This window comes from Sinocyclocheilus grahami, unplaced genomic scaffold (genome assembly GCF_001515645.1).
Source record: "Sinocyclocheilus grahami isolate Dianchi unplaced genomic scaffold, SAMN03320097.WGS_v1.1 scaffold1086.1, whole genome shotgun sequence".
In the NCBI taxonomy this organism is placed as follows: domain Eukaryota; kingdom Metazoa; phylum Chordata; class Actinopteri; order Cypriniformes; family Cyprinidae; genus Sinocyclocheilus; species Sinocyclocheilus grahami.
Window position 1 is genome coordinate 74684 of NW_015506265.1, and position 14653 is coordinate 89336.

At 36.1% G+C, this 14653-nt stretch overlaps 1 protein-coding gene across 1 annotated transcript in view; it reads right to left on the bottom strand.

Moving 5' to 3' along the window:
- Positions 1–13119, bottom strand: part of LOC107566580 (1-phosphatidylinositol 4,5-bisphosphate phosphodiesterase eta-1-like) — a gene marked incomplete at its 3' end in the record, with an annotated part of 86278 nt that extends 73159 nt beyond the window's left edge. The window contains exons 1-2 of the mRNA XM_016252069.1: positions 12989–13119; positions 6021–6132 (exon numbers count right to left, since the gene is read on the bottom strand). Coding sequence (XP_016107555.1) covers positions 6021–6099 — 79 coding nt within the window. The remainder of the gene's footprint in view (positions 1–6020; positions 6133–12988) is intronic.
- Positions 13120–14653: the final 1534 nt, after the last annotated feature.

Sequence of the window (14653 nt, forward strand, 5' to 3'; positions counted from 1 at the left end):
CCCCCCCCAAAAAAATCCTGTAATGCCCTCATGTCGTTCCAAACCTGTATGACTTCTGATGTTATGCAGAATCGTTCGCTTCTATCGCGTCTTCTTCCAAACAGTGAAAAAGAACGGTGTCTTATACTGTCGCATCTCCTCTACACAGAAGAAATAAAGTCCTACACGCTTGGAAAAACATGAGGGTGAATATATGACAGACTTTTCGTTTTGGCGTGAACGTTGGCCAGTATTTGTTGTTCCAGCAAAATGTAATTCAGAGAAGCATCATAGTTGTCTAGCAGCAACTAACTATTGTTTTGTTAGGGAGAATTCACATAAACTAGGTCACTTTTTGACACTGATTTATAAAACATGTCCCAAATTACCTGAAATCACCCCTATTTCACAGGTATTTGAGAATAAACCGATTATCATGCCATCTGATTTAGTTTAAAGTCACGTGTCTGTGATAATAAATGAACTCTCATCACATCTTTACAGATGAATGCGCATTAACGCACGGTTGAGAGCTATTAGAGTTAAGTGAAGGATTTCTAAATGATTAATATGGCATAATGTATTTCTCATTGATCTATGTGCTGCAATGTTGGACTGCGGGACAGTGAGAGGAAATATGATGTGAGAAATGTGTAAACGTATTTTCACCAATGGACTACTTAATTCCCAAGGCACATAATGGCCTACATTACACATTTACCACAAATTGTCAAATAATTAAATAAATAAACATTTGTTTTCAATGCTTCAGTGCAAAGTTCACCCAAAAGTATCCTGTCATTATTTGCTACATCAGGCCGTTCCAAACCTGTATGACCTATTCTCTACATTTATATTTATGCTTTTGGCAGACACATTTAGCCAAAGTGACTTACACTGCTTTCACGCTATACATTTACATTTGATCAGTTCTTGCTTTCCCTAGGAACCCCTGACCCCACACTTCTGCTGTGTGAGATAAAATAAACTACCGTTTCTTATGTGGGAATCCAAAAGATGTTTTGTAGAAAGTTCATACTGCTCATTGAAGAATACAGTGTCTTTCAAGCCTCAAAACTGAAGGAAAAAAAACACAAAAGCATAATAAAAGTAGTCAGTATAACTCATTTTCTATATTCCAAGTCTTTTTTAAGCCATTCTGTTTTCTATTTTAGTATTTAAAAAAAATTAATTTATTGCTTTATTTGCAAGCGTCCACAATCATACATTTGCTGAATGGAAACGAGCAGCATGAACATTCTGCAAAATCTCTCATTATGTGTTCCACAAAAGAAAGATAAGGAAGTTTGGAACAATATGAATAAATAATGTATAAATGCAGATATAAAACATGTATAAATGATGACAGAATGTTTTTGGTTGAACTACTCCTTTTCACAGTTATTAAATTTGCCGCAATATCTGACAGATGTTAACATCACCTCTATCCAGACTAAAATGGCTGTTAAATATGCTCAGTGTGATGTACCAAGTTAAATATGCTCACTCAGTGTTTCAATTGGCGAGCACTTCACTGTGAAGTCTCCGTCACACTCATCCATCACACAAGCATCAGTGACAGATGGAAATAAAGCCTCATAAATATAAGCAAGTCTGGATCTTGTCATTGATTCCTTTGAGGGTTTCATTTTCACAGCACATAAATAAGCCACATTTGTTCCAGACTGTGTGTTTGTGTGTGTGTGTGTGTGTGTGTTAGTGCCCTTAAAGTGCTAAATGTCAAATGGGACATTGTTGCTGACTAAAAAAAAAAAGTCTAAATTAACCAATCAAATTCCCAAGAATAAATCCCGACAGATGTAGAGTGAAGTAGATGTTCCCAGAGCTGTAAAGTGGTTTGGAATGAAGCTGATCCAATCAATATTGTCTGAGGATTCTGTTAGGTCAGTATAATGTTAGGATTCCCTGTTCTATTCATGTGTGTATTGTGTGGCAAGAAAATGTGTCTAAGGCGCTATCAAACTGGGCTGGCCAGGCATTACTGTGGGAATCAAAGCACTAATCAATTTATACACACAGCTCTTGGTTTTATTTTACAAGTGATTCATATCATATAAAACGGCTCATATTTTCTAGTGATGCATATAAACTTGATTTCCCCTTCATCATTACTCCTTATCTTCTCTTTCATTCCTATCTACTCCTTCATCATTATTGCACTAGCCATCTGAGACAAATGAGCAAGCAAATGACAATAAAACAGTGAGAGCCAGAGAGTGCAATATAAAAAAAGGGACCTGTGGAATTGAAGCAAACACAGGTTTCATAAGCTTAAAATCACTTGCTTTTGTCATTTTCCAGGCAGGTTGATCCATCTCTGGCTGCGGGAGGAGTGAAAACGTTTAAAGAATGAATGAGGGTAAATTACTGCAGCGGTGCAGCCCAGCATGCCACGCAAGAAGAGCCAGACACAACAGCTCCTTCAGACAGACAGGCGGGCTGCAGCCCACAGGGTTGATGGACATCATGCATCAACTGCCCAGCCACTAGACAACAATCAGGCCTCTCTCAGAGGAGCAAACACACCGGCATACCAACACACAACTGCATCTTGTTCGTGTCAGTATATGCCTCTGGAATATGGGTATGGTAGGTCTACTTAAGCATTAATGCCGATTAAAAGCAATGTAGGGTATCAGACCGAATCAGACAATCTAAGATTTGGTCAAAACATGGTTGAAACACGAGGAGTCCAAATTCCACAGAGGCCCAAGACAACAGGATGCTCATAAATCAGAGCCTAGCCAGTCTGAAGCAAGCCTAACCAACTCTTTCACAGAACAGCTTTCAACATTAACATAAAAGGAACACACTGATCATAACAACTCAGGAAGGAGATTGTCAATTTTAGGGCAAGTAATCAAGATTAAATGGTCAAAGAGATGACCGCATGACCATCACGTGATAGTAACTACAATCACGAGCGCTTTAGAATTGACATCCCCCACCTAGGAGACAAAGAACAGACTTTCAGAGATTCCTTACAGACCTCTTAATCTCTGGTCTTCATACATTCACAGAATGGCTATAGAAACTGCCTTTCCATGCATCTAAATGACACTAAAAGGACTTATGAGCAACTAATCATTTCTATGCATAACTCCATATCATGTATGTAACCCACATGTGACTTATCAGGTCTTAATCATTTATTGTGTATGTATTTTTAATAACTATTGAATAGCTTAATGGTTCGTATTCATGTTTGGTATGTGTGAGTTTGAATCTTCTTGCTTGAAACTTTTCTTCCAATCAGTTCTTTGTCAAATGTATCATATTCTTGTTATAGAAATCATGTCCAAAACTATACTCGGCAAGAGTGGGAAAAGCGCGGACCATGTGACTGATAAGAGAACATTTGATTTATGAATGAGGAGAAACATTGCAACACCCCGAGCTACAATTGGTCGACACACCATTTGGGGTGTGTTAAATAGCCCAGTTTAAATACTCAGGACACCATCTTTCTCGCTCTTCCTTCTTGCCTTTTCGAGCCTTGTTGTTTTTTTTAAATCATGCTTCTTTAGCTTTTGAGCGTGCTCTGGCTTACATGCCATCTCCTCCAAAACCATGAGGAGAAACGCCACCTAGTCTCGTCAAACTTTACTTCTATTTCTATTTCTTTAGTTTATTTTATTTTCCGTTGAGAGTTTCGTGTTTCGAGTTAAGTTTGCCTAACGCCACATCTCCGAAAGAGTGCCATCTAAAACTTCAACTGCAGACCACAGCTCCGCGTCGTCAGCCAACGCCCAACCACTGGCTTCCCAAGACTGAACTTCCAGCCTATCAGAAAAGCGGGAAACCTCCCTGTTCTGCAAGGAGGACAACAAAGGGTACCCCCGGATACAGGAATGCAAGTACCTCCAGATCCTAGCTGAACTGGTGCATTTAATATATAAATTTTAACCTAATTGAGGAACTCAATGCGAGGGTTAATTAAGTGATTGATGGTTGTTCAGATCTATGCAATTGCACATATTGCTGTAAACTTGGGATTTCACATTTTTAAACTCTTAAACTAATTATTTCCTCACTTTCTCTCTTTCTGCAACTTGTGTGAATGCGTGTGTTCATGTGTTAGATTAATTTATATGTCTTAGATTTATCCAATAAAGCCTTATTTATATTGAAAAGAGAAGTATCTCGTGTTTTGTGCTCACAAGTTAATGTCTTAAACTGCCAATCTTGTTACTGTGCTAATTAATAGTGTTTTCACTATATTTTGGATAGAAATATCCATTGCAGAATTGATGTCATACGGCTCGTTCACTGAATCGCTGGCCGTCTCAGTGATCAGCCGTAAAACAGTGATTCTGTCCAAATTCCCTTACATATTATTGGTGGAGTTCCCTTTAAAATCTTAAATGATTCCCTTTGAGCTAAATTGACCTGTTTCCCTTACAGCAATCATGCTGAGTAATTGCTAATTGTACTTATACATAGAGATTATAGCTAAAGCAAATCAAACCCATATATAAACTCAATCATCTGATGTACCTTCCATCAGCGAAAAAATTTAAGCATAAAACTTGTTTCAAGTGCTACTTTTAAATTAAATTAGAATGTATGAATTAAATGAATCACATATTTTCCAGTTGTGTGCAACAACTTTGTGTGTTAAGAACTATTTTATAGAGATCACACTTAAGAGTAATTTCTAGATGAAGAAGTATACAACTAGAAAAATAGTTTGGGGTCAGTCATTTTTAAAGAAAATTATATTTTTATTCAGTAAGGAAGCATTAAATTGATCAAAAGTAACAGTAAAGGCATTTATAATGTTATTTATAAGAATTTCTATATAAAAAAAAGTTTTTCTTTCGAACTTTCTATTCAACACAAATGTTTTAAATATTGATAAGAAATATTACTTGTGCACCAAATCAGCATATTAGAACGATGATTTCTAAAGAATCATGCAACACTGAAAACTGGAACAATGACAGCTGAATATTCAGCTTTGCCACCACAAATCATAAATTAACATAAATGAGCATCATATAAATTAACATCATAAATTAAATTGGAAAATGTATTAAAATAGAAAGAGTATTTACAATTGTAATAATATTTCACAATATTTCGTTTTTTTTGTAAGGTTTTTTTGTATCAAATAAATGCAGCATTGAAAACAGGAGAATACGAGATTTCTTTCAAAAAAATCTTAACAACTACAAAGTTTTGAACAGTAGTGTATATTTATCTATGGAAGTTAAAATGTATTAAAATATTGCTCATTTTCATGGGAAAAAAATCTAATTCCTTGATATTTCTAGATTTTGAGCACTAACTTTTATATTCAATATAGATCAATATTAAATATTATTAAAAATATTATATTCAATATAGAAATATACATTACATTTCAAGGCCTGGAAATTATAACATGATTTAATTAAAAAACTAAAATAAAATGAAATGACCGGAAATGTCACGGGAAAATGTGGTCAAAACATAATTTAAAGCATTTGATGAACATATGAAGATCTGCGGTCTAGCATTAGTTAGGCTATAACCTTTAGCATTTAATAATGAGAATTTATTGCCTGGCTCTTAGCACATCTGTCAATACTCCCTCCTCTACTCCCGTCTCTCCCATTTGCATGTGAGCATGGCTGGTCAAATTCTTTCATTTTTCAAACCATCTGTAACTATTTGTAGTAGATACTGTTGTAATATCTCTGTCAAGCTGTCAGTTTTGTGCTCAGTGATGTGGCCTTGGGGACTCAGTCCCATTTAAACAAACAGCATCAAGTCAAGACGGACTGATGTCCTTTCCTTTCAGTACCGCAGATGGCAATTCCCAAACAATCCAGCACCAGCGCTTTATTATCATCATGATGTGAGATACAGCACCACCTTGTGTATACCAGTCCCTAATGCATTTGATGGTCAAGTAATCAAAAATCACTCTTCGCATTTCCTGAGATTTGGAGAAGTACAAAATTCCCAGTTCTCATATTTTGTTTTGTATAACAACGGCACATTACGATATATCCATCATACGGACATAAACCTACCATGGAAGATGCTGTTGTCAGCCAGAAAATGGCGGCAATACTGTGGGCTTCCATGCTTGTCCATCTTCCTGTAGCTCATGATGGGATCCAGGAAGGATGGAGAGTGGAATATCTGTAATGGAGAGAGAAAAAAAACAGATGTTTAATTTCTGTTGTTAAATATACAGTATAGCTTATTAAACAGCATCCAGCAATAAATTAAAATATGCATTTTGTATACATGAAGACATTCAAATGGTAAAGGTTTTGACCCATGTGCTATGACAGCTAGAGGTTGATGTTCAGTCTCACGTCTTGTCAGGCACAAAGCGCTCTGATTGGAAATGACAGGTGCAGACCTACAGTTGCAACACTGATTGGAGAAAGGCAAATAAGCAGGGAATGAAAAGGAGTGTGTATGTGTTAGGGATGCACGGTATATCGGCCACCATATCGGTATCGGCCGATAAATGCTCATTTTTTCTGTTATCGGTATCGGCCTGATAAGAAAATTTGGCCGATATCTTAAAGCCGATAAATAATGCATTATTTCCTTCAGAGACACTTCAGATGCGCGCTGTTCGTTTGCAGCCTTTTGTGCAATTGTACGTTGTAATATTGTGTTTATTTGATGTATATCTGATTTATCTCATATAGAATGCATTTGGTTAAGTTAAAAAGAGCGCTTCAGTTTACCGGTGATCATCTTTAGCTCAGCGCACGCAGCTCAAACAGCAGTGCACAACATTAATAACTATGATTGGGAGTGTCGTGTATATAACATTCTAATGAGAACGTTTTTATAATAAAACGTTGTGAATTCTATGGGTTTAGTTGCTTTGTTTTCACACACAGCATCACACATTCTGACTATAGCACGCAATAACTGCGTCATTTTGTACATATATAAGTTGTAATATTATGTTTATGTTGTATTAATATTAATCTCAGCATGCATTTCCTGGAGTTAAATAAGCTGCCAGCAAAACGCTTCAGTTTACCATGTTCATTCAGCTCTTCAGCTTCAGCACGCGCAGCTCAAACGGCTGCTATTTAAAACAGTGGTATTAATTTGTTACTTTTTCAACATCATCAAGTCTTAATTTAATGCATCCTTGCTGAATAAAGACATTATAAAAGCATTAATTTCTTTCATTTCTTTAAAAAAAATTGACCCCAAACTTTTGAAACACTGATAATAATAATAATAATAATAATAATAATAATAATAATTTGAGGTATTTTGGAGTACCATATACTGTAAAAAACCAAGGCAGATTAATATTATAATCATTCAGTACCATTGTTTATGCACTACCATTTAAAAGTTTGGTGTCAATAAGATTTTCTTTTAAGAAATGAATACTTTTATTTAGCAAGGATGATCAAAATTAAATTGATCAAAAGTGACAGTAAAGGCATTTATAATGTCACAAAAGATTCTATTTCAAATAAACGCTGTTCTTTTGAACTTTCTATTCATCAAAGAATCCTGAAAAAATGTATCACAGTTTCCACAGAAATATGAAGCTGTTTTCAACATTGATAACAATCAGAAATGTTTCTAGAGCAGCAAATCAGAATATTAAATTATTTTCTGAAGCAAGCAGAAGAGACTGCTTTTAAAAACATTTAAAAAAAATTATAAACTTACCATTATAAAACTTTTGACTCTTCCATAGATAAAAACTATACAATATGCAGTTTTCTACCCATAATTGGTGGAATGAAGAGCACGTGGAGCTGGATCAGAACAGAAACTATTCACTCCTACTAGAGCCCCCCACAAAGTCTATGCGTTTGACCCTTTGGCCTCAGTCTGCACTAATTTCCTGAAACAAGCTGAAATCAGACACTAAAGCAGGAGCCGACGGGGGTCTTGCTTTTTCCGGAACTTTCTCCCTCAGGATGTTCCCATAAATCACCAGCAGACAGACACGCAACAGGTGCTGCTGGAGAAAAAAAACGTAACAGAACAGTAACAGAGATGCAAACTTTACTTTAAAACTTACAATACTGTACAGACAGTTCAGGAAGAGACTCCATGGGAGGTATTTCAAAGAGAAAGGTCAAAATCAGGGACAATGTCATATTTAGAGCATCCCTGATGTGTATGTGAACCACAGAGCCAAGATTCTAGACAAATCGACAAAAAGGCGGATCTCAAAGTCTCTAAAACATGCTGTAAATGTGATCCATATGGCCCAGGAGACCTGTTTCAAACCCTCGCTCAAATTAGCTCTCCTGGTTTCTCTCATCTTGTGATTTGTCGCTTCCTGTCAGAATAGCTGGAATATAAACGTGAGGGTAATCAAAAGCTGTCACGTGCTTGAGAAATGTATTCCTGTGACTATGAGGCATATTAGCTATGGGATAAGAGGCTAGCAGCCCCTTTCAGCAGGCATCATCCACACAGAGGGAGAAAATTGAGAATGATTATAGTGTCAGAGTGTGGTAATGTGAGCGCTTGGCTTTTCAATAAACCATGCTGTTTGCACTGTCATAAGAAAGTCCCATCTGCCCCTGAGGAACACAATCTGGTTTGGTGGCATCCCATTATTAGGAAGTGGAAAATATAACCTTCCTGGATTATGTAAGGCCTGCGTCTCTAGCTTCTGTTGCAAAAGCAAATCAAGGTGGACTCATTTCAGTAACAAGGCTCATTGAGGGTGAGTTTGATGGACAGTGGTCATATTTCTGTGTTGAAAATCAATACATATCACTAAAGGTTTTAGGCGCATTCACACTGACAATTAAATAGCTGGATGTTTGGCAAGTTGCTGTATTGTTGGCATTGGTCTGTTGTATTAACCATATCTGGGGGTAGATCGCTGCACATTTGCATAAATCAGTCTCTGTCACTAATGTCACCTCCAACTGCAAGTCCTCATCAAAATCAAATGACTTCCAGTTGGTTTTAGAGTGTAAACACTCAGCATAAATGCCCCTTTAGTCATCAGTTGTGCATTTATCTTGTCAAGTAAGAAATTAGGCACAATTAATGATATTTATCTCTCCTAAATTGAATTTTAAAACACTTGGCTGCATGTTATGGCGCCAACACGACTTTTAAAGTCATCAGATTGCTGTTCTTTCATACTACACAACAGTCTGTCATCGCTCGTCACTCAAAACACATTTGTGACCCTGGATCACAAAACCAGTCTTAAGTCGCTTGGGTATATTTTTAGCAATAGCCAAAAAAAACATTGTATGGGTCAAAATGATCTATTTTTCTTTTATGCCAAAAATTATTAGGATATTAAAGGGGTCATATGATGCGATTTCAATTTTCCCTTTCTCTTTGGAGTGTTACAAGCTCTTGGTGCATAAAGAAGATCTGTAAAGTTGCAAAGCCTAAAGTCTCAAATCCAAAGAGATATTCTTTATAAATTTAAGAGTCAACCACGCCTACCTAAAACGGCTCGTTTAAACACGCCCCCACATATCTACGTCACTGTGTATGGAAATAAATGTTATGTTCCAGGCTGTACAGGGGATGTGATGTGCAGGGATGGGTTGGTGTCTGCATTCAGAAACGTGAGCCACTAAAGGGACATGGTTAGCTGCTTGCTAGCGGTAGCCTGTTACATTACAGTACATAAGATTTCACTTACCACATAAACAGAGTTAGGAGAGATGACTGAGGATGATGGCGAATGATTTACAGATCCTGAGCACCACTGACAAGCATCTGATCTTGTAAAATGTGTGGTAAGTACTGCCGCTGTAGTTTACACAAAGCACGTGCGATCGCAAATCTCGAAAGTGAAAGTAAAAAGCGATCATGCATTCGAAAGCAGTTTCAATGCCCCGCATATTAATAGCTGCTCCCCGATGCCCGCATTTTATATACAGTATAATTACCCAACAATATAACTGCGAGAGACAGTATTGAAATATATATTTTCCCTGTTTCCTTCCTGCTGTGTGAGCTACTGAAATGAGCTGCACTGTGAAACAGCCAATCAGAGCAGAGCTCAACATTATTATTCATGACCCTTCCAAATAAGGTAAAAACAGACCATTTCATTCTAGGGACAAATCCTAGAGTTGTAAATGGACATGTAAAACCGTTTTTTTCGGGAGATTTTTTTGCCCTTACCTAAGCCACATACCTTCTATGTAGATATCAGAGAACAATTTAAAATATTGTATCAATGCATTCTATGGCACCTTTAAAGATAAAGTTAAAAAAACAAACATCTCAGATATATAGTCATCATTATGAGAAATAATGTGGAAATTACAAATATATAAGGTCACACTTTATTTTAAGGTCCAATTCTCATTATTTACAAACCATTAACTATGACTTTTGCCTCAATAAACTTCTAATTGGCTGCTTATTGATAGTTAGTAAGTTAGGATTTAAAGTAGTTAGTTGGGTTAGGGATGTAGAATATGGTAATGCAGAATATGTGCTTATAAATAAAGAGTCAATATGTTAATAATAGACATACTAATAAGCAATGAGAACTGCTCCCTACACTAAAGTGTTATATATATATATATATATATATATATATATATATATATATATATATATATATATATATATATATATAAACACCCATTTCCAAAAAAGTCTATTAAACATGATAAAATGCAACAGAAAATATAAAATGGTTATGATTAACATGCTTGATGTTTTCCAAATGAAATAAAAAAATGAATGAATAAATAAATAAATACAAACGTATTGTCTGTGCACTTTATTACATACATAGATCATTTTATATCAATAAATGAATTTCTTAAATTTGTGCTGCATTCACGCCATTTCAAAAATACTATAACTACTAAATGACAAAATGGGACGTTTCACTCCCATTGTCTCCCGTTAAGTTGTCCTTAGATTCTCAGAATTATGTATTTCTATGTCAACAATATTAATGGCAAAATTAATGTCGGAGTAATTTGAGTAATCAATGGACAAAATTATTATGTAAATGTATTATTCATAAACTTATAGTTTATTTAGCAAGGCATTAGAAAGTTAATCAACACTGTGCTATATTAATCGGTATTGTGATTGTCATTCATTTACTTTCAGATTATTCTTACATTATCAAAACATTTACAATAGTCAATAATGGGAAATATTAAAGAGAATTAATATTAAAAAACTGCTGTACTACATTTTACAACTAAAAGTCAGTGTTTCAGTTTCAGTATGACCTAGCAATGGTCAAGTGGTACAAGTTGGAGTTCTCTGAAGTTGTATAATGCAAGTTCTGCAAGAACATCTCAAAATCTTGTAATTACTTATGGTTATTCAAACACTGAACGAAAGCACCTTAATGATGGCCACTAGGAAGTGCCTGCATTAAGGTGGCCCTGACTGAATTCTGACTGATCTGTTAGGCTTAAAATTAAACACTCAAGTGACAAACATATCAACTTCAAGAAAAAAAAGGAATTAAAAAAGTTTTTAAAGTTTAAAGTGAACTGAATGAATGCATTAAAAGTCTGAAACATTCTTGGCTTGAACTGATACAGTAGGAGTGGCAGGCACATTTATATGACCCAGAACTAGTGACAGACACTGGGATCTGTTTCAAGGCTGCCGAGGACTAACTTCACTGAAGCCACACTGAGAACACAAAGAATACAGTTAACATGCCTTGTCTTCTGTTCTCGGAGAATAAAAGCTAAATAATTAAGCGGGTCTCCGCTTCCACACAGAAGCTTGTTTGCCGCCCCACGCTACACCCGAGCAGGGGAGCAAAATGATACGCTGTGCTTGGAAAACACTGGAGTCATTTTACCCCGCACGTTCCAATACACAGAAATATGCATACACTTTGAATAGAAGCTCTTTGCAGAGACAAATACAAGACTGTCTTGGTTGCAAAACCTAACCTTTCCGAAGTGTGTGTCTGACATTTATTTCACTATAATGTGATGCTCTATATGGGGTGTCTTGTGTAGCCACATACAGGTCACTTAATAAAAAAAATAACGTCAGTGTATCAATTTATAACAATAATTTAAAAACAAAAAGTGATTTCAAAGAGATTAATCAGTTACGGGTTAAACCTCAAGAGTGTCATCTTGTTCAATCTCTGAGCTTTTTTATTGAGCTCCATTTTGGCAGATTTAGAGACAAAGATGGCACACAATAATTCTAGGTCCATATTTGTCTGGTTAAAGTCTGAAAATAATATATGGATTTGGAGAAATGTTGAACATGAGAGACAGTGATTGTTGAGGCTTCAGGGAACAGCACACACCCAGATAAATTTACCAGCCTGCAAAGTCAGTACACTCTGTCGACATGTGTTTGAACAAGTTTTGACTTACTCTCTGAACATTACATATAACACAGAGCAGTCACCTCTGCACATGAGTGGTGATTTGAACAAATGCCCCCTGGATTCTGCGAAACCCCTCCACTGGACCCGAAGACCACCTGCGCTTTTGCTTTTTTTTATGCCCCCCTCTGGATATGTAATGCATTTATAATGTCATGTCAATTCAACCATCTGCCAAACAGTACACCAAGAAGACTATGTGAGTAAGTAAATAATAAATGTACTGTTTAAAACGTTATTCCTACAGGATTTTTAACATTGCACAACAAAGGTCTATATATATATATATATATGAGGCCGTTTTAATATATATATGAATAACGTACAACAGTGCATTTATTATTTACTTGTGTGTGTGTGTGTATGTACAGTATGTATGCATGTATGTATGTATATATATATATATATATATATATATATATATCGTTCACTGACACTGTATAGACAGTTCATAACGTTTTAAACAGTACCTTTATTATTTACTTACTCTGTGTGTGTGTGTGTGTGTGTGTGTATATATATATTGTATATCGTTCACCGACACTGTATAATATAGACAGTTCATAAGAGTAAAATATAAAGGAGACAAAAAAGGAAAAAGTGAAACTTCTTCGCCTGGTACCGTTCAAACGTGCACCTGCTCTCAACAAAGAACGGAGACAAATCACTTACTTCAGTTTCTCTCACTCAGGAGTTTGCTTATAGTTCCGCTTTGGTTACAAAGTCAGCCTTGACTCTTTTCATGGAAACATTGTGTACTTATTTTCCTCTACACACGCGCGTTTCCAGGGTTCTCCTTCCCAAGTGCAGTTAACTGTAAGTCTCCGCTCTCATTCAAAAGCTCCGGACTGGTAACTGACCGGAGCCGAGAGGAGCAGCCGCAAAAACAGGTGCGGACTTTTAGGAACGGACTGACAATGAACGACAATAAGCAGGAACAACAAATATCATCACGCGACAATTAATACGGTATTCAGTTTGCCAGTAATATGAATCCGTTCCTGTAGCATTTTAAAGGCATGTTTCAACAAAACTCAAACACCGAGAACTTACAAGTGGACTATTTATTATTATTTTTATTTTTTCAAAAAATGTTAGAAAGCTAGGTAACACTTTAGTATAGGGACCAATTCTCACTATTAACTAGTTGCTTTTTAGTATGCCTTTAATAACATATTAGCTGTTTATTAGTACTTATAAAGACCATATTCTACATCCCTAATCTTACCCAATACCTAAACATAACACCTTCCTTTACTAACTATTAATAAGCAGCAAATTAGGAGTTTGTTGAGGCGAAAGTCAATGTTAATGGTTTGTTAATAGCAAGAATTGGACCTTAAAGTAAAGTGTGATCGAAAGTTATTTATTTCTATTAATGAATACTTCTATTAGGTATTACTGAAAAATAAACAGGATAAAATAAAATAGTATAACAATAAAACGCTTGTTAGAAAACATTGCCTCTATTTTTGACCAAACTAAATAATAATATAAACTATGATATAAAACATAAAATGTGAAATTTACTTACTATTCTATTCATAGATGCTATATTTTGAAATAAATTTGCATTTCAGTGTGCTATCACAAAACCTCAAATGTGAGAGTTGTAAATTCAGTCGAGGAGTTTAAAATTCCAAGCTTAGAATTTGATACAATGAGAAGAGAGGAATTCTGTTCCCCCTCCCGCATGAAAACAAAGGGCATATTTTCCTGTCACACATCTCTCACTCCTTCCACAGTTTCCAAAGGTCTTTCTGTGTAACCGCCCATGTACTGAGTCTGGGTTCAAAGTCTGCTAGTCTCATACCCACTGCACCTTTACAATTCAAACCGTCTGTCCAATAAGAGTAGAGCATCTCTGCCATAGTCGCAAGGGACAAAACAAAGGCTGAAAGGAGGGGGCAGGCAACTTCCCCGGTCATTCCCTCCCCCTTCTGCCCATTAGAGTAGATAGACTCTTACCATTGAGAACTGAGGAGAAAACAAAACCCCAACCAGAGGACCTGCGCTCTCACTGTTGAGCAAACCACTGGGAGGGCCTTTAGATGTTAGCCTCTTTTTAGAGTCTAACAAGTCTGAGACTACATATTCTCTCTGAGTTGTGATTTGTTTGTTGTTTTTCAGAAAATGAACCCACCAGGTATAACTTTGAGACAATAAACCAGAATGACTTCTATTATGTTGAGACACCAGATTTGTGTAGTTGGTACATGCAACACTGGCATATTCACTTTCACAAAATCTTGTTGACATTCCAAATGTGTTTCTTTAGTCACGGTCAATGAAACAAGTACGATTCAGCTACAACTGTCTTCTGATAATATTACCTCT